Genomic DNA, 20851 nt, shown 5'->3' with positions numbered 1-20851 from the left:
GTGGCAACATTAAAAAAAGGGAAGTCAATTGTTTTGTTTTCCAACCAAATGAGTTCTCGGGTGGTTCTCTCTCATGAGGCCGCCTGTCAATCACAGCTCAGGTCGGCCTTGCAATGGCGAGGAAGTTCCACACGGTTGAGGAGGTCCTTCAATGTGACAACCAACCAATGGCGACACCCCTGAGATTTTGTTTTCATTAGATGAGGTGACTCAGGGTGCATCGTTCTTTGTTTCTTTGAAATACATTAACTTTAATAGCTTGGACTTTGGCGAACCTATTTCGCCATTAATAAACAAGACAAAAGCTTCAAACTTTAAGGCCACACTTTTAATAACTTGCTTCCTAATTGACCAATTTGATTGTTCTGATAGCGTCCACAATCTACTAACACATTTGTATGGCATCTGGGATTGCTATCATGTGCTATGGTGAATTAGTGAGCAAGTTCTAGTTGGAATAAAACAGCTCCGAGCTGCACGCCTTTTCAGACAGTGCTGAAAAAAATCATATTTCGTGTAAGAAGAGAGACACCTCTCGCCTACTAGCTTGTAATTACATTCCTGTGTCTATTTAAAGTGCTTTCACAGAAGATTGTGTGTTCTTATGCATCATCAAACACCTGATAAATATGCCGTATTTGTACTGTAATGTGAATGTGCCATCTGCTTTACTGGTTTGGCATATGCTGTGCAGCATATAAGATAGTTTAATTAGTTTAATAAGTACCAGCATCACAGGAAGTGACATTTGCTCGTTTGAATAATGTTAATTGCTCTTCAATTGGCCCAAACGTTACAAATGGGAAAAATACATGACTTAAAGTTCTATCATAATCAAGTTGGATTCACAAAGGACAAACGTCAGGCTCTGATTTTTATACCTCAATTTGGTGGTGGAATGGATGTTTTGATGCATCAAAGAGCAGAAGAGAATTAAAGTACATAAAAGCCACTGTGAGTGATGTCCAAGACATCACCGAGCTGTTTGCCGAGTCTTTGAGTGAGGAGAAAAATCCCTCTCAGAGCATCCCTCAGCAACAGTCGAGTGGTGCGTTCAGGTGCTAGTTGTCAGTGGCGTAATTCAAGAGTCATTCCCATTCCGCAGAGAGCACTGGGGGGGAATATAATTTTTGATAATTTGATCATTTGACCAAAGTGCAACAAGTAGCAGAAAACAAACAAAAAAAATCTCATTCGTTTGAATTTGTGGTTCAAAACACAACGGAAAAGCTTATAGAAACTTAAATGCGATTTATTTGGCCAAATAAAATCAATGTTAATCCTTCATAACAAGGTTACTGAGGGTCTAATAAATCTCACGAATACGAATCATAGTATTTCCCACATTATTTGATGGACCTGAAGTTATCATCACACTTCCTTTGCCCATATTTGGTCGCTCATCTGGGGAAAACGTGAGCTTGCCAAAGCATCTCGAAGGTCTAAAAATGAGCTTTTCTCTTTCGCCAGTCAGAAGAAAAACATCCAAATCTTCAGTGGCAAGTTGATCACACGCCCGAGCTGAGTCGTGGTGCCGCTGAGACGCGGCGACAAAACATTTGAAAGCGGACAACTGCCCGGAGGAGACACACAGGTAAGCTTCAAGCTTGACGTCTCGTCGTTTTATTAATAGCGCCAACGATTGCATTTTACGTCAAAATATATGATTGCTATTTGTTTTCCTGTTATTCTGAATCACATTGCAATCACTTGCGAGCTTTGTCGACGGCCACCTGTTGAGCTGTTAAAATAAACATCCATTTATTGCAAGGAGCATAAAGTTGCGTTATGGAAATGTATAAATGCATTTGTTTGACTGGAGAAAGTTTAAGCCTTATTGGAAAGATTTTTGACATATTAATTATGCAAAAATGACTTTAAAGTTATGTTTATTTATTTAGAACCAGTCTGGGCTGATCATCAAAAAGCTGCCATGAAATTAAAACGATGCTCCTTTTATAATTAGTATTAATTTATTTGGTTGGTTAATTAGTTGTTGCTTTTAAAAAAAAAAAAATCTAATCAGGAAAACAAGCTTGGCGTGCATGTATAACATTCTCCATATACAATATTCAGGTTTGGGTTATATAAACACTAATATTATAATTTTTGAATTTTGGATAGCAGGTTATATGTACCTCGTTGCCATGGGAGACGTGTTATTATTTAGCCAGCAGTTTGTCAGACACAAATATTGCAACAATGTCGAAGTGTGGCAAATAATTTCAAATCTAAGTTGAAATCTTCAGATGCACTGGTAGGCTAACAGAAGGCCCGAGAGCAAGAGGAGCAACATATGTGCAAACGTCAGAAATTTCTATTTCTAAAAATATCATGTGTAACTTTGTCCTCATTCCTTCAGAGGCCGCCTTACTCCGCTTTTGACTCATCTCCACGTAGCAATTAGTTGTGAATTAATCACCGGCGACTTTTTTATTGTAACACAATTTATAGTGGTGGGTAGTTTTTTTTTGTTCTCCTTGGCACTCAAAGAAGCACCACAACAAGATTGCTCATACGCCCTTAATTGCGGCACGAGCCTTTGTCTCCTTTTCTTCTACTCTAAGGGCTGAGTTGATTCTAATATGTTTGGCGTGAGCGAGCGAGCAAGCAAGTGTGAGGCCTTGTTTGTCGTCGTACACTCGGCTGAGGTGCAGTCACAGCATGTAAAAGCTCTCAATTTCACTGGATTCTCCACGCCGGATCGCTGCCCGAGCCAAATCGGCTTTCAGGTGCCTCCACTGCAGCCACCAGGAGCATTTGGGAATAGAGTGACTGACTGGATTTCTCTTTTTTTTTTTTCCCCCACCCTTCTCAGATCTTAAGCTGGGTAGACGCACGGCGATAATCGGCTATACATTGGGAATGAATCTGCCTTTTCCGATCAGAGTCACAATTGTCTTTTTAAAAATTGATTCTGGTGGTGTTGGGATATGAGTTGAATGTTTCCATTGGTTGTAGTCCTACATGTGAACTTCTGGGAGTGATTTGTGGCCACCAGCAACTCCTTACCAGCTTCTGTGGCATTTGTGTGTTCGACTGGTTTTTGCTTTAGAGAAATGGCTCAAAGTTAATAGGTGATTTTGGCTCCCCCTGTCCACATTGAAGAGAATTGCAGGTCCTTAATTGCTGTAATGTTGCCTAATTGTTGTTTTTTTATCACAAAATAAACAGTAATTGGGAAAAAAAATGTTTTTTAATACACTTAAATACAAAATACGATTTTATGCGATTTTATTCAATTAATCGATGGAATAATTTATTTTTTAAAATATTCAATAGTGCTAGCTCTAGTTATGTTTGTGTTAGTCACCTTGAGTACACCACACCATAAAGGAAGTGAGAACCATCTTCCTCATCATGTGTGTGGTCTTTCGAAGTAAAACATTTTTTGGGGTGGATTATCCGTGTTACCTGCAGGCGCAAGCGTTTGTGTCACTTTGATTCGCTCGTCACTTGAACTTCTTCAAATTAAATTGACGGTCCATCGTCTCTCGGCATAAAAGACTTCAGCAGACGTCCATTTTTAAATTTCTGCCGATTTCAAGTCCTCATGCGCCCCCGGAAGTTGGTCACCAGTCAATCACGGAACGATTGCAAATGATTCCGTGACTGACACTTTATCCCGAGTGAAGCGCTCCACTAATAACGACTCCTTCAAAGGTGTTTAATGTCTGCTTGAAACCGCCCAGGCATGATAAAAAGTAGCCTCAGCAATCTCCCTCTTGCATCTTCCTCCATTTTACAAGACCTCAGCCACATGTCCAACTGTGTGTACATTTAACAGCGTTCTGGCGAGCCCATTAGAACATCAAGGTTCCTCTGCTAGCCGGGCTTTTGTGAAATTCCATTTACCTGTATTTAGTGGCTCCCTTTCCCTCCGCCGTTACCATAGAGACACTCAGCTAGGCGCCTTTGGCTGCCGGGCTCATTGGCTCGCTCAGAAGAGACATTGGTGAGCGTTTTTCCCTGGTATGCCATTGGCGCCGATGTCGAAGGGGGGGGGGGTGTGAAGGCTTTGACTGTGTTTCCCTGGCAGCTGCTTTCACAAAAACAAACCAGCCCGCCCCGCTTCCCGATGGGCACCGGTGAGACTCGTTTTGTCACCACAGAGTCAAATCCTGTCAGTGGGCGACTGTAATTGAAATGGATTCACCTGGGAGGCAGCCGCTGTTGCCTGTCAACACGGGTCATGCTGAAAATGACGTGCTAGGGGTGTGTGCCCCCTCCCCCCCCCCCCCCCAGCTCCACCCTCAGAGCAGTAAAGGAAAACATTTCCACTTTCAACGATACGCTTCGGGAGGTCTCTGGGAGATGCCGTCGAGTGATCTGCCGATCACGATGCGGGCGCAGCGGAGCGTTCAAAACATCCAATCGTTTTTCACTCGAGGAGGCAGAAAATGGACTTGCACTTGGTTGCCACATTACTCACAAACTGTACTCGTCGAATAACTCACGGAGACGTCGCTATTCCCCATACACGCGTGAAGATTTCTGGTCGGAAACACTCAACACTTACGATTTATGGCTCGACTCTTTTTCGACCCTTTTATTGGGTCAAATCCACTTTTGTGAAAGTCAGAAACGCAATAAAATCCACCTTTTTTTATTTTATTTATACATTGACATTAGAGAAACAAACTACAATTTGAATGCTCTTGCTAACCAAAACAGCAACACCTACCTAGACTTTTTTTTTTATATTTGCCATTTATCTTTATTTCCTATCGTCCGCCTTTTATCTGAAGCGCTACAATTTTCCAACACTTTCCCTCAGCGGGATGCATTTAAAATGACCCACGGGTGAAATGTGGCAGAGAAGACAAGAAGACACTTGAGGCTAATGGAGTGGATGCACCGTGAGGGTTCCAGACGTCAGCGCCGTGGATCGATAAGATCGCGGCCGTCCGTGCGACTTGCACTTGCTCACGTCTGACTTGCTTGGAGACGGCCAGTCGGCTGATTAATTCGGCCGTTACGCTAACAATGTCTAGAATCTCTACAATCCGTTTGTTTCTGGCACTCTGCTAATGTTTTGAGTTTTGGGACTGACTTCATTTTAATGGGGTTCACCCTAAAGCGATGATATTAATTCAAAGACTCCCTATTTGTCCTCAATTACACTTTGCTAATAGCAGCCGCCATTGTTCTTCTTCAACGATGTGGCCTGTCAACTTTTTTAAAAGAGTGTTCGACCGAGTCGGGCTGACTGTGCGGAACGGCGTCTCTGTCAATCACGTCAGCTTCTCTTGTGCTTCTTGTCAGCCGTCTTTTGTGAGCTGGCTCTTTCTCGCTTCTCTCGATTCGTAACCTCACAAAAGAGGGCTTTGCGAGACGGGCGGCTGCACTTGGGGTGGATTTACGCTGCTGGTACTCGTGCCTAATTGGCTTTGAAAAGCCTGATTTTATTTCTGAACATTTCAAGTCACACTTAGGCAATAGTTGAATTGTGTTTATTATGTCTCCATTGTTGATAGCCATTGTTTCATTGGCTAACACTTTGGCAATATTGCGATTATTTTTGGAAGTTTTTTTTTTCTCCTCTTACGCTGCTATGACTCACGTCTCAATTGTGCCACTTGAAAGCAAAAAATCCTTCGTGTAAATGGAAATCCAGTTTCGGAATTTCTGAAACGAATGGCGGCCTTCGAGAGGGCAGAAGAACCCCCTCCATCCTCCGTGACATTTACACAAGGCGATTATTAATCTGATGAATGAGTGAAGCAAATGTGACCAACAGTTATAAGTCTAAAGTGATATTTACACAGCAGCTATATAAAAAAAATGAGGATATGATTAGTGGCTCTGAGGTTAGATATTATCACTTATAGTAAATAAAGTGAATGGTGGTGGTGGGGGGGCTTTTGACTTGGTTTGATTTCTCAAAATGTCATTAGACGATATTGGAAGGAAAGCTCGCCCCGCCCCGCGCTCGCCGCCTTGTGCCGCTCAGCTTCATTAAATCCATCTGACTTTATTTGAATCTTCTCTGCAGAGAGCCTGTCGCGTTATGAAGGTTACATAACTTTGTTAGTCTTGAAAGACAAACTTGAAGTGAAAATGAAAGTGAAGGGCATGACAAGTAACTGCCGTCATTGCCTGCCTTTGTAAAAAAAAGAAAAAACAAAGCAAATGCGTAACCTATTTTTTATGTGTCACGTTTAGACGTCCTCTTGATCAAGAAATTTTAGTCGCATGAAACTTGTACCTCCTTCAAGTGTCCTCGAGAAATTAATTAAAAAATGTTTTTCCAGTGATAATCTAAATGAACATGAATGTCACTCAAGTGGGTCTGGCAAAAGAGAGGAGGGGCTGAACTGCAGTTGGACGTTGCCATAGCGATGATAACCGACTAATGAGACACACTGGCTAGCTTTTCTCACCTTTTTTCCCACCTTTCTGGACAACGTGTTTGGCACCGAAGCAGTTGAAGTGGACCCACAGGACCGTTTGGGGTTCAAATCCCAGCCTTTGTAAATGTGTCCTGTGAATTCCTGGCCCAGGTCCTAGTCTAAGGTTTTACCCCGCCTTTATGAGGGCAGGTTTTATCAAAAAAAACCAAAAAAAAACCGAATGAATCAATGTTAGGATCCTCAAATGATCTCAGTTTCTCACCTTATTTCTCCTTTGGGAGTCAGAAGTGCTCAAGAAAAATTCATTGGTGAGTTGAATGTGAACTCTTTCTGAATCCCTCTTTGTCTTTCGGGGTCCGACAGTGTGGCGCCATGACGACGCTGCTGGACCTGAAGAGTAGCGTCTTGCGGCAGGTACAAAGGAGCCAGTCGTTGAGGACCCGCAGGGAGTCGCCGCCCGCTGTCGGCAGCCCCCTCTCCCACTGCCCGGAACCCTTAACCCGAAGGTGAGTGGATGCCAAACCTCAAATAAATGCCTTACTCCAATTAACCATGTTAAGCCATTTGAAAAAAAAAATGAATGCTGCACCTCAAATTTAGAAACCTCAACTCTCATGAACACCTTACCCCAATTGATAACCAGGCTACTTGTAGAAATAGATACCTTATCTCAAATACAGGGACTTCTGCTAAAATGAATGCCTTACCCCATTTGATCACTGTCTTTGACATCCATTACTGTATAAAAATATACTTACATTTAATGTGCTGTTATGGCGTTGCTTCTCGTTAACTGCACCAGCGTGTTGCTAAATGCATTTGTTTATCTTTGTCTTCTGTTTTAAATCAAAATAACTTTACCATGTGCTTGTCTCGTAGCAACAAATCAAGTGACACAGGTGATCCCCCCCCCCTCCCTCCCCGTTCTTGTTTTGAAGCCTCATCTGCAGCCAAAAAAAAAAAAACACAACTAATAGTATGAACCTAGGGTTACCATAGCAACCTAAACCCCAGCTTTGCTGCCTCGACGTGAACTTCCTTTTGTAATGACGCCCGTGTTTATTTTTAACACGGAGGAAGGACGACCTCGGGTGTCGCGTGGAACCTGTTTATCTCCTGGCATATCACTCTGATTAAATATTTTAATAAATACATAATCCAATGGGCTCCGGCAGGATCCATTTTGTTTGTTCCTTTAAATAGTCGTCTGAACTGTCACGACGGTGCATGTCATTCCTCATTTCCCGTGCGGGCTCTCCGATGTTAAAGCCTCCAAGCTGAGTCTCCACCATGCCCGTACAGCTCATCATTAGAGCTTGATCCTTGCTCGCCATTATCGCCACTGTACACTGCATTACGGGCTTGGATTGACAATGGAAATCGACCAGGTCGATCATTTCTATTCAGCAAAATTTAGATGTGTGTGTGTGTGCACGCACTAATTGCATCGGGAGGTGATAATCAGTTTCCACTCGGAAGAGGTGGACTCCACACTTTGCATTTTTGCTTTACCGGGATCTCGTTAGCAGGTTTACCTGCGTCGTATCACTGCTTTTTAATCAATGCACCGCTACCATCACACCGGGAGCACGGACCTCCATCCAAGGGACCGAGTGGCCTGCTAAACCAGTTTAAATTTAATCCTTTTTTTTTCTTTAGCTGTGAATATACGATGGCAAGGAATGAGTGACAAAACATGGGGATATCTCTTGGTGAGCACTCAGTCTTCTTGCTTAATTAATTGGGTAATTAGAGCACGAGGAATTGAGGGGGGGTGTTGATCCTTGTCACGCACATCCTCCAGCCGTGATAAGCCCCGCATAGTGGATAGCGACAGCCGTGTGACAATCGGATTTCTTGAACAGAAAAAAAAAAATTGTTTGATCGGAAGGAATCACATGATCTTTAATGCACGGCGTCGCCGACATTGATGCACGCTCGGGTAATCGCCGTATACGTGCTGCCACAAGTTTCGAAACAAGCGGCCGCTTGTCACCTCTACTTTTTCAACAAAGCCATTTTCTTCCCGTCTCCACACTAGCCCAGACGAGGGGGGAAATAAAATAAAATAAATAAAAGCATTGGAAGGAATTCAGGAAAGTATATTTGACTCAAAAACAACATGAGAACCTGTTTCCTAGCAACATCAAGACACTTTTTCCGGTGACGTCAGTAAGACTGATTGTCAAGTGCGTTTTGTTTATTTCAATGTGTCAGTTCAGGCATTATAATTTTTTTTTTTAAAAAGTCTTGCTCCAAAAGCCGGGAACAAAAGAGCCGATAGTGTTTAGCCAAATCCCTTCCGGCAGTAAGACTGACAGAAGACTGAACAGATTTGTGCTCACGACAATCAAGAACGGATGTGGAGGGAATTGAGAGTCTCAAAGCGCAACGATGACTTATTTGTATCGTATGCGCTGAAATAAAACTGGAATACCACTCCAACAAAACAGAGTCCCATCTGTGGGAGAATTTAGATTTCCACGCAACTTAACTCTGTTGTCAAATATTCCAGCATTTTTTTTTGGTGAGAGGTCGACCAGCAATCCCAGCATGTCTGCCATTAGTCTTCATCAATACCTCAGGGGTTTACCATCTGCTCCCCCCCGCCACGGCGAAAGTTGGCGGGTGGCGGCGAGGATGGGCTGCCACACCCCCCGCTGCGATGCGATGACGCCAATAAAAGCGAGCATGATGGGGGCCCTCATTCCACCACCGCCTAATATGACAAGGGAAAAGGAAACGGGTGGGCAGCGAGGGATTGGGGGGCAAAAGGCGGATCCCCCGCTGCTCTGCCGCTGCTCACATCAGAGGTGATTTCCTTCCGTGTTGGCGGGTGATGGTGGAAAGCTGCTAGAAATTTGGAAAAGGGGATTCTCAAGGTGTTGGAGGTTTCTACTCCACCCCGCTCTCCAAACGTGCCCCCGCGTATCGCCATGACGACCAGGAGGCTGAAAAAATTTACATTATTTGCACACAGCTGTGCTCATCTGATTCAAATAGATCCCAGAGAGCAGCCATGATGGAGCAAATCAGTGGAGTCCAGACTACATTAGTCTAATTGATATTTATGAGATAGTTTGAGTTTAATTTGATAGTTTAAAAGAATTCAATACTTATTCCAAACCACCCGACTCGCTTTTGGAAGCTCGTTTGCGATCGAAGAAGCTACCAACTGGTCCGCCGACCAATGGAAGACTTTCTGGTGTTTTGATCATTAATAAATAAATAAATAAATACATATATATATTTTTTTAAATAATTGTTTTCAGCACAGATTGACGTAAAACCAATTAGGGAATCTTGTATTTCAAAGGCATATAATGTCTTTATCGTGGTAAACCCCAAAACTGCATGAGCTCAACATTTTAAAACATTTATTTGTATTCATTTATTGTTTATAAGTCCACAAGACAAAAAATATCAAGAGCAACTTGTTTGAGGTCAATACTCAGCAAGCATAAGTCACGCTCGCCTTCATCCACATGTTTCGAGTCACCGGTGTTCTCCAAGGAACTATTCTAATCCCACAAATGTTCTCTAAAAATCATTAACGATAGATTCCATGCACCAAAATGGCGACCAACTTCAGCCCCTTCAGCCCACCCAATTTTCAGTCCCTTCTACCGGCTCACCAAACAACACAACCACAATCATCAAATCAAGCATGTTGGTTTTTTTCCTCTTCCCTTGCCAGGTTCTCCGAGGAGAGCACGGAGTTCTTTGAGCGTATGAATACCATTCTGCAGAAACAGGAGAACATGCTGCAGGCCGGCCAGGCCGAGGTAACCTCCCACCCGACTTCCACCTTTCCATCTGTTGGCAGGCTAACGGCGCTCAAGCTAGCGAAACGCGAGTGGGTGGCGCCGCAGCTCGGCCAAAGTGACGTCCGCGAACAGACGGAGTCAGTTTGTTTTGGAAGTTGGTCATTGTCGAGCTGCCGGCGGTTCTGTTTCACCTCGTGTCTTTACAGCGCATTGATGATTTCTTAGCATCTTGAAAAAAATGCTGCAATAAATGAAATATTGAACTTTCATATATATTCGTCCAACGGGGATCCACTTGTTGCCATTACAGTGTCAAAGAGGAGCCTGTACCGTGCCACCACCACAAGAACATGTGGACCAGGCCTTTATCCAGGACAGAATCAGCAGGACGGAGGTTTAATTCCCCTTTTTCGCTTGAAAACGACTCAAAGAATAAAAATCGTGAATATTTTACATTTTCTTCCTCAGCTGGACTTGCTCTACGAGGAAGCCGTGTACACGGTGGTCAACCGAGTGGGCGTGCCCTCATCGGAACACGTGACGAGTGACGAAGAACTTTTTGCCTACCTGCTGAAGGTAATACCACGGCCAGACTGGACCTCATAAAAAAATAAATCTAAATTATTCCTGTTTTCAAAAAAAGGTTTTTGATATGGGCGAGGAGGAACATGACATCATACTCCAGAAAGTGCAAGAATCCAAGGTGAGATGCCGAAGAATTCTAACATCATGGTTGCAATTATTGGTGAATTTCTTCTACAGAGAGCTACATTTTCCTTGAGAGCTTCTGTCTTGAAAGCCAAAAACCTGCTGGCTAAGGACGCCAATGGTAAGACACTTCAAGCTAATTTAGCCTCCATTATGCCTCGGAAAAGCTTTTGAAGCGCACTTAACGAAATAATCATTTTTTTCCTCTCATTTGCTAATAGCATGTCATTTGTGTACAAGTGCGGAGTTGCCTGATTGTGAATAAATATTTATTGCATGTGAGCAACAAATAAAAAAAATCTAATCTTGGCAGTTTGAAATTGTGGCAGTCGACGTTAGCATCTGTTGCGTGTTGCGCAGGCTACAGCGACCCATACTGCATGTTGGGCATCCTGGAGGGCCAAAGCCCGCGGGAGCCCGAGGACAAGAAGGAGAGGAAGTTCAGCTTCAGGAAGAGGAAGGAGAAACTGGAGAAACGCTCCAGCACCAAGGAGGCGCTGCCCGCCAGATGCATCCAGGTCACCGAGGTCAAGCCGGAGACCCTCAATCCGGTCTGGGACGAGCATTTTGTCTTGTGAGTCGGACATTTTTGTGATGCTGGTGATGACATCACATGGAAAATTCTAAAAGGGATCTTCTATTTTTCTATCCACAGTGAAATTGATGACGTCCACAATGACTTGCTACATTTGGACATTTGGTATGATTCATTTTGTTTTTCTGTGATATTTTCCTTGAGATTTGATTATTGATGTTCTTGTCACTGCAAAGAGAAGACAATCTCTTTTTCTTCTCCAGGGATCACGATGATGACGTCTCGGTGGCCGAGGCCTGCAAAAAACTCAATGAAGTCAGTGGACTTCGAGGAATGGGAAGGTAATAACAAATAAAAATATGTGAAAATGTAAAAATAGTATATCAGGAAATAAAAGAACAAAAGTAAATTTTACTTAAATGAACTTTGCTAGCATAACTGAAACTGTTCCCGCTCTGAAAGGTACTTTAAGCAGATTGCAAAATCGGTGCGCGCCAACGGATCGTCGTCATCCGGCTCCGAGGAGAACGTAGACGATTTCTTGGGATGCCTCAACATCTCTTTAAGCGTGAGAAAAAGTTCCAACATTTGGAATGAAGAGTATTCATCATGATTTATATTGCTCATTTTTACCATTCTGCCAGGAGATTCCCGTCGGCGGCTTTGACACTTGGTTCAAGCTGGAGCCCCGCTCGAGCGCCTCCAAAGTACAGGGCGAATGTCACCTAATACTGCAGCTCTTCACCAGCCAGGTACGAGCATCTGCCTCTTATTTCCAGGAAGGCGCTCACGCTTTTATATCCGACTCAGAGAGACACGACGCTGTCGAAGAAAGAATCCAACGTGTCCGTCCACAAGAAACTGCTGAGTCAAATTGTTGAATATGAGCACGCTCACGTCAAGGTGAGTGAGTTGCCTCAGTCGAGATGCTTTGGTACATTTGTCATCAATTTGTTTTTTTTCTTTACTAGCGTGAGCCCTACAACTGGAACGGGCAGGTTAGCCCGCCGGCGTGGACGGTGTTGACTCACCACGCCGTGCAAACGGACCTCACCCGTCTCCAACAGGCCATTATGTGAGTTTCTATTGTAAGAGAATGAAAACAAAACAGCAGCTAACGTGCTAAAAGGTTGCCATTTCCGCCTCAGTCGCTGGCAGTGCTACAGCGGCCACCATCGAACTCAACGGGTGTGCTACTCCCTGCTGCTACGCCTCCTGAGGGCTATCGATGCAGAGTGGGACCCTCCCTCTGTGAGAGGAGACCTGGTAGGGATGGAGGGGAAACGTCCACCTCATTAGCTCATGGCTGACATTCATTAAAACTTTTTGGGTTCTGCCAAAAATGTCTCACGAGAGGGGGGGGGGGACGCTTGGTGTGTCCAGGAGAGGCAGCTGTCAGACAGCTTCCGGTTGTACACGGAGCACTGCCTGTGCTTGATGAAGAACATGCGGCAGGTTTTCCCCTGCACCAGCGTCGCCGCCATTACACGCTACGAACTCATGCTGAGGTAACGTCCCCGCTGCCGCGCCGCCATCGCCTCACATCGCATCACGTCATGCGGCGGGGGGAAACTGTCTGACCTTTTCTCGCTGAGACACCGTCGCCCACGTGACCCTTCTCCACTGAGCCATCTAGCCACCACCACTCTTCTACTCTTTAGCCGGCACAAATTTTAATCAGCAATCGGTTGGGTAACCCAATCAGCTCCAAATCCACTGCTACCAAAATGATACGTGTAATAAGATGATGTCATCGTCTTCTTTTACCAGGGGCATCGGTTACATGCAGAACATGCGGGCGTTCAAGACCGTTTGCCCTCTACGGAACGAGCTGCACTTGGACATCACATCCGCCGTGAAGGTAACAAACAGTGAAAGTGGAATTACGACTCGCGGGAGTCCTCCTAATGAGTTTGAACTCACTTCTAATCACCGACTACTTGAAATGGCAGAAAGGAACCTCGGAGTGGTATGAGAGTTTAATTGCGCAGTACAAGCCGGAGGATGGGGTAAGTGCACGCGAGAGGAAAACTCCTCCGATTTATTTTTGTACTCTCACGCGTTGTCATGAATGTCAAAATTCTGCAGTCGCTTGAGGAGCACCTGAAAAAAATGGTTGTGGTGGTGGATGCCGCCTGCACAGATGTTCAGAGAGCTCAGAATATCTACAACAAACTCTTCTACAGGTACAACCGAAGCTGAAAACTTTTTTTTGCTTGAATTGACTTCCGTTAATGTTCACCTCCTGGTGTTTCTTTTGTTCTCATAGTGCGGTCAAAGTGGATTTCTTCAGCGTGTCCTACAGGCAGCTGGAGAAACTGGTAAGTCTTCACAATCGTCTCTTTTAAAGGAGACGTATGAAGTTATAGTTAGCATTGTGCCGTCAAAAGGCTAAGGAAACAAAAGAAATGTGACAACTTGGTGGTAGAAAACCGCATTAATGTTTGGAAACAACCTAAAGCGGGTTTTCATGAACTAAAAATATCAGCTGGCTGTTGCCAGCGTATATTAAACTGCTAGCTAATGGCTAGCGGTTAGTTGCTAGCAGCTAGTTCCTAGCCAACAACTGCAACTGGCATTGAGACACTACAAATGTTTAATTTAATACATTTTCTGATCAAGGTACTCGAGAACTGGTTAAACACATTATTGAGAAATATTTTTCTATTTTTTGTATCGTAGGTGGCTGATGATGTCAACGTAGCCATGGAGAGGCTTTGTGGCACCCTGGAGCAAGAAAGTTCCAGACTGACGCAGACAATGGGCGAGACCGTCTTTGAGCTTTTCGTGTCCCTGAAGATCCTCAAAGGCTTCCGGGAGTTTCTTCCTCTCAAGTCTATTGCTTACTTTCAGTTTGCCAGCGTCACAATACTTTTGTCGCGTTTTCTTCATTGTGCTTCTCCACAGGGATGCAAAGATGTTAGCCTTGACGGGATTCCACGACTGGTTCAAGTCGTCCATTCACAAGTTCCTGCAGATCGTTCACGACAGGTCGTGTGACAAGATCTGCAAAGCGGTGGAGACGGATAAGGCAAGACACGACACCCTACCCCGGGATTTCTCGGTCCTCCAGTGCGGTAACCATGGCGATACGCCTATCGACTGTTGTTTTTTAGATGGAAGCGGTGCAGCAGGACAAGCACAGCTCGTCGGCGCTGGAAGTCACGTCTTGCTTCCGACAAGTCCGAGACATCTGGCTCCAGCTGGCCTGGCCGGACTCCGCTGGCACCTTCATTTTTGTCACCCGCTTGACCGACGTAATAAATATCGTTCATCATTTCTATGTTTCCAATTTTTCACCCACGTAAACTAATCCTTGTTCCAGAACTTTTGCAACGAGGCCGTGTGTTACTCGGAGATGCTCACGCGCAAGATTGAGAGGAGCCAGCTGGGCCGGGACCACAAGAGCTTCATAGTTCAGGTAACGCCCGTAGTGAGGCTCGGTGACGTGTGACGCTAAATGGCAGCCAGGACCCCTCGCGCGCCGTGCCAGCAGGACGACGAGACCGCGACGTTATGTTGACACTAAAAAAAAAAAAAAAATGTTGCCTGTCGGTCATTCACAACGGCACCCTGCCTGCCCTCTTTGTAGCCCTGCTTCTTTTCCTTCAGCCTTTTCTCCAGCTCCGCCCTATCTCTCTCTCTCTTTTTCTGCTCCTTCGCTCCTCTTCCTCGCTTCCCGCTTAGCTGTGTGTGGCCCTCAATGACGTTGAACTCGTACGCGTTTTCCTGGGTCACCTGCCCCGCGACCTGGGATGGCAAGGCGTAGAGCGCGCCATGGAGGAGTCTTGCGGCGCCGAGGGCAAGGAGCAGGTGTTCAAGGCCCTCAACAGGCAGCTCTTCAACGTGGACCTGGACCTGCAAAGGGAAGCCAAGCGCCTCATCGCGATGCTCACGGACAAGGTGCGACCACACCTTTTTCTATTTTAATGATATATGTATATATTATTATTCATCCATACATATATAATATTTGTAGATTATTATATTTATATAATATATATATTTTTTCAAATATTTATGTTGCTATTATTTTGAAATATTATATTCATATATTATTTTTATTTATATTGTTAGATTTGTATATTATATATTATTATATATTATATATTATTTTTTTCAAATATTTATGTTTCTATTGCCGCTGATGAGCAGATGGTGCCGGAGCTTCGGCGCTACATCCAACACATCAGCTTGTCCCCCGACTCCATCAACAACGACGACGTAAGCCCTCTAGTCAGTTTGCTTCAATTTATAACCACACGCGTGTGCACTCGTGACTCGCGTGCGCTCACGTTGTTGTGACCAGGCCGTGGACCCCCTCATGAAGTACCTGCAGGACACCGTGGTCATCCTCACCGATGCGCTGGTGAAGGACAACCTGACTCGGTAATTACTGCCTCCCACGTGCCCCCTTTCTCTAAATATTTTTCTCCTAACAGGCACAATGTGTGATTAGCATACCAATTATGATTTATAATTATACCTTATGTTGAATTGCTTTTCCCCTCCCTGTGCATGTGTGTGTGTGCTGCCAATTATTTGCAAAGGTAGCACAGAATCATAGCCCATAATACCTAAAAATTACGACATTTTTCATAATTAAAATGCGTCTTAGTAAAAGCTCTGTAACATTCTTCCGTCAAAGGATAAAGAATTACAGCAAACTGCTCTTGGAGGCGGAGCTAGATATTTCTGACCCCTCCAGTGACTTTCTTTTAAGGTCAAGATGTGTTTGACCCATCAGGGTTCTGCAAAGCTTGTGGGAGCTGCTGGTGCGCATGATCCTGGATTCAGTCACGGAGAACCGAGGCGTACAAGTGGAGTTCTACAACCGCTTCCAATACACTGTCGAGGTCAGGGGGGGTTTTATGGCGACGTGCGGATTGTGCGAGCGAATGTGTTCCTCAATTTTCTGTTTGTTTCTCATATTTGTAGACCTTATTGCAATTCCTCCAAGAAAACGGTCTGTCTCTTGATGATATGAAGAGTGGAGACTACAAGGTGATTTGTGGTAAATGTATCGATGATGAAAATGGTTGTTTATAAATTGAACTTTTTTTTTTTTTGCTTCTGCAACACAAACAGCCAATAAGAACAGTTTTTGTGTTTTGTCCTTCCTTGCAAACATGACCTCATCCTTCCCCCTACGACCCCTACACACACAAGGCCCTGGAGGAGGAGCTGAAGTTGAACAAGTGTTCCTCTTTCGAGTTGATTGAACAGTATTACCTGGAAAAGATCTCCCTGCAGGTACATTCCGCTTCGCCGGGTATCGATCCGGACGCCAGACACTTGTTCTTTGTACGCTTCTATGGTTTCGATGTTATTGTCAGATGGGGGGAGTGGGGGGGAGGTTTGAACATTGAGCTTTTTCTCCATAAGTGAATGTGTGTGCGATGCAGAAAACCCTCAAACACACACGCTTCGGTCGAATCAGCGTCAAGTGCTACTACGACGCTCCCGAGCAGAGGCTGACCGTGGAGATCCTGCACGCCGCTGACATCATGGCGTTGGATGCGAATGGTAAAGGTTCTCCTCAGTAGGGAGTCTGTACAGATATGTTGTTAGCAGATAACCGTTAGCGTAGCATTTGTAACAACATTTTGGTTTCAATCGTCAGGTCTGAGTGACCCTTTTGTCATCGTGGAGCTGTGCCCCCACCACCTCTTCCCTCAGGCCAAGAGCCAGCGCACGCAGGTGAAGCTGAAGACGCTGCACCCCGTGTTCGACGAGCTCTTCTACTTGTGAGTGCTTGTTCCCGCTCGTGTCATGTAAAAAGGTCACGCCAGGGTGGTTTATGTGCTTCGGGGATTGCTATTGCTTCACCACTCCATTTCTTCTTCGCAAAGGTCGCCCAAGCCCCTTCATCTCTTCACCTTTTATTAGCAACATGACATTAGTTGGTAGATTGATAGGATTTAACATTGAAAGTAATTAAGAGGAGTTATTTGAAAAGTAATGAAAAAAATCTCTCCTAAAGATAAAAAAAAAAAAAACATCAGTGATGATAATATTTAAGATGCATTCCATATGAAAAAAAAAAAATATCTCAATCCCTACGGCGCAGCCATGTGAGTCCCGAGCATTACAGGCACCGATTCGCCTGCTTGACCTTCACCGTGATGGACTACGATTGGCTGTCCACTAACGACTTTGCCGGCGAGGCGGTGGCCCCGCTCAGCGATTTCTGCTGGCCGGGGAGGCCCAACGCCACGGCGGCCGGCAAGAGCGTGCAACCCTTCATCCTCCACCTGTCTCGCAGCAAACCCAGCGGTCGGTATACTCAAAACATTCCGCAAAGACAGATGATCTCCTTCCTTCCCAATGTTCCGCTGTTCAAACTTGCTGTCAAAGTTTTTAATGGCATCATGGATTTTTTTTTTTTGCTTCTCGCCCTACAGAAAAGCCGATCATGCGAATGCTGGACGCTCGAGCGGGCGACAGGGAGGCTCAGGAGTTTGTCCGCAGGCTGAAGGAGATTGAGAAGTCCATGGAGGAGGAGTAGAAAAAAAAAATCCCTGTGCCAACGCATATCGATGTTCTCTGACCAAGTGTCGCCACCTGTGCTCTTGTACCGGTACAATGTTTACAATTTTGGGGTTGTCGTTTTTTTTTTTTTATTATTATCGTTCGTTTAGTATCTATACCAAAATGAGAAATTACGAGAGAGTCACTGTGCAACCCAATGCTGTCTCAGTTTAACTCCATTTTAGGAAAAAAAAAAAAAAAGTATCTGTGACAATTTTTTTGTAACGTTCTCTGTCGTATATTTGATATGATATTGAATTCCAAACTATTTTGTGGAAGTAGCACTCAGAAGTCTGAATCTTTACCTCACGTGTGTTTGTGGCAGTTTTGGAGGGTGTCCGATGTTAAGTTGACGGAAGCTCAGGGTATAAAACTTGGAGGGGGGGCGGGGGGGGAGGGTGTTGAACGTTTTTCAACTTTGAGTCGTATTTGTTCATTGTATTGTATTAGTTGGTATACTACACTTAAAAATAGTGGATGTCAACTGCTAACTAGCGACTGCTAACTGTTATGAGAATTTAGTAGGATTTTGTCTAAAAAGTATTTTAGTTATTTATTTATTTGTTTAATTTTTTGCAAATGACAATTTTTTTGGGAGAAAAATTTATTCTGCCTTGGATTCTTCATTTGATTAATATGGCAAATTCTAAACCACTTAGAAATGTTTTTTGTAACAAAATGTCGGGGGGGACTGACCAACCAAATTTGGACATGGAAGACTGAAATATAAAATAAAAATATACAAAATAAATAAAATACATTACTGATTATACAGAACACACAAATAGTACAAATTAAACAAAACAAAAATACCAATATTAAAATCCTTCGATGAGGCGGGGAATAATTTTGCAGTAAGATGGTGATGAACTTTTTGTACAATGTCCTACTAAAATCATTCCAGCATTTCAGTTTATCACAAACAAATTGTCGCATCATTCTGAGCGAGAATACAACTTGAATTACGTTTGTATGTGAATCGATTCAAGATTCAAGAATTTTTATTGGCCATGTTTGAGCATGCCAAACAAGGAATTTGACTTCGGGACATCTCAGCCTCTGTTCAACATTTCGATGACTAACAACACTCAGGACATGTGCAAAAATTGACAAATATTCTCAAACAATAGCAGCCAAAAACAAACATAACATTTACGAGGACATCTCACTTACAAGATGATGATGAGGGAGGAAAAAGTGTAGCAGGTCAACAAACAAAAATTGCACTGACAGTATTTTTTTGATGGTGTTGTAAACTCTTACTGTAGCTTTTTTGTGCAGTATTGTGTTGTTTTTGTGTGGAGTTGCTATGGAAGAGGAGGCAAACTTCCATTTTGGGTGAGCACAACACAAACTGGGGAAAACGTTTTATTTGAAACTGTTGGTACAAGAAATAACGTCAAGTGGCACTCTGGTGGGTTCGAAGGCGTCTTGTGAGTAAAGTACCTTGTTATAGTTGCAGTGAATTATTTGTATTTAAACGTGTAAAAAAAAAAAAAAGCTTGTGTTGCTATTTATTAGATAATCAAACTATTTAAGATCTGTCAATGGACTTGAAATAAAATGGTGTTTACATTTCAAATAGAGTTGATGCTTTTAGTACTTTGGCTATTATTTCTTTTATGGCCTGAAATCTTTTTTCTATACCTATCTAAAATGTTTGACTTTGAATTTGCACCATGCCGTGACATCAAATCTGTGCACTGACCTTTAATACACCTTGACTGTTTGCTGTAATGCCACAGTAGCCCCACGGGAAGACACACACGTACACACTAAAAGCAAATATGACAACGTGTGTGACGAGAAGAGTTGGGACATGTCTCCTGGATGCTACTTGGTAAATTCTTGAAGCTTTTGGGTGTGCATTTGCAATTGTTGCACTGTGGAAGATCTTGTCATCTACTCAGGAATTTAAAAAGCAGCGTTGTCCAAAAGTTCCACTCTGGGGTCATTTGCAGACGGCTGTAGATTTATCGTCCTGTTGACACATATTCAAAAAAATGGTGGCGTTGATGGCGATCTAACCTCGGATGTTTAAAAATAATAATTTTGCCAGCAGGTGGCAGTATTGAGTCTCGTTTAGAAGCGATCCTGTATAAAAACAATGCTGCATAGAAAATTTTAATTAGAAGTTATTTTCAATTATTATTTTTTTTTAAAAAAACAATTAAATGCCAAGTCAAAGGCCTCAATTTTACAAATGCATTTTAATTTTAATGAATTTGTATAATAGTTTATTTGGACGCAGCAGCCATAAGAATCTTTAAAATGAAGAACTAAAGTAAAAAAAAAATCTTCCACTTATGTCAATCACCCTTGTTCATGCTTTTGCAGTCTCTGTAGTCCCCACCGATGTAAACACCTGCAACGAGGCCCCTGGGGCCCCGAAGGGAGCCCCGACACAGCAGCTCTTTTGTGCTTTGTGTGTCCGAGTGAGCGGACAGAATTGGACAGTGTGCATCAGAGGAATGCTAACTGGGACGGCCTTCACTTGGCCTCCCGCCAGCCTCAGCTAGGTCCGCCGTCGCGTCTCGAACCGAGGTCGCACTGCTATCAGTACAGTGAGCGCTGCACAGTACTCGCTGTACAGACTAACAAGAGGGCTGCGAGTATGTTCAGCCATTGCACTGAATGTCCTTCGAATGAAAACAGCCTCCCGTTTGTTTTACTTGATTAGATAGAATGACTATCGTGGCCTTAGACAAACAATCAGTTGTGTTGAAAATGCACACATAGCTCATTGACTAGTCTTGACCTTTAATACTGTGCGTTTAGTGGTAGCAAGGGTTCTACGTGGAAAAAAATACTGCACTTAACGAGATTGCAGTTTAAAAACGCTTACCGTATTTTCCGGACTATAAGGCGCATCTAAAAACCTAACATTTTCTCAAAAGCCGACAGTGCGCCTTATCGTCTGGTGCGCCTTATATATGGACCAAATTCCTAAATTTAAA

At 43.7% G+C, this 20851-nt stretch overlaps 1 protein-coding gene across 1 annotated transcript; it reads left to right on the top strand.

Annotated features, from left to right (window-relative positions):
* Positions 1 to 6227: 6227 nt before the first annotated feature.
* On the top strand, positions 6228 to 19457 carry baiap3 (BAI1 associated protein 3). Its single transcript, XM_085934930.1, has 33 exons — positions 6228 to 6859; positions 10051 to 10138; positions 10431 to 10514; positions 10589 to 10696; positions 10764 to 10823; positions 10883 to 10949; positions 11189 to 11402; positions 11484 to 11528; positions 11627 to 11704; positions 11826 to 11931; positions 12008 to 12115; positions 12174 to 12266; positions 12335 to 12438; positions 12512 to 12629; positions 12747 to 12871; positions 13134 to 13224; positions 13316 to 13372; positions 13452 to 13549; positions 13633 to 13684; positions 14046 to 14197; positions 14271 to 14394; positions 14480 to 14620; positions 14689 to 14784; positions 15051 to 15266; positions 15519 to 15587; positions 15673 to 15752; positions 16111 to 16219; positions 16302 to 16367; positions 16533 to 16616; positions 16769 to 16889; positions 16987 to 17110; positions 17434 to 17639; positions 17768 to 19457. Exons 1-33 carry the CDS (start codon positions 6726 to 6728, stop codon positions 17869 to 17871), a joined length of 3522 nt encoding a protein of 1173 aa, XP_085791056.1. The 5' UTR covers positions 6228 to 6725; the 3' UTR covers positions 17872 to 19457.
* Positions 19458 to 20851: the final 1394 nt, after the last annotated feature.

Source organism: Syngnathus leptorhynchus, chromosome 16, assembly GCF_054491065.1.
Source record: "Syngnathus leptorhynchus isolate UIUO chromosome 16, UIUO_Slep, whole genome shotgun sequence".
NCBI classification, from domain to species: domain Eukaryota; kingdom Metazoa; phylum Chordata; class Actinopteri; order Syngnathiformes; family Syngnathidae; genus Syngnathus; species Syngnathus leptorhynchus.
Note: the sequence above shows the minus strand (reverse complement) of the source record. Positions and strands in the feature narration are given on the sequence as shown.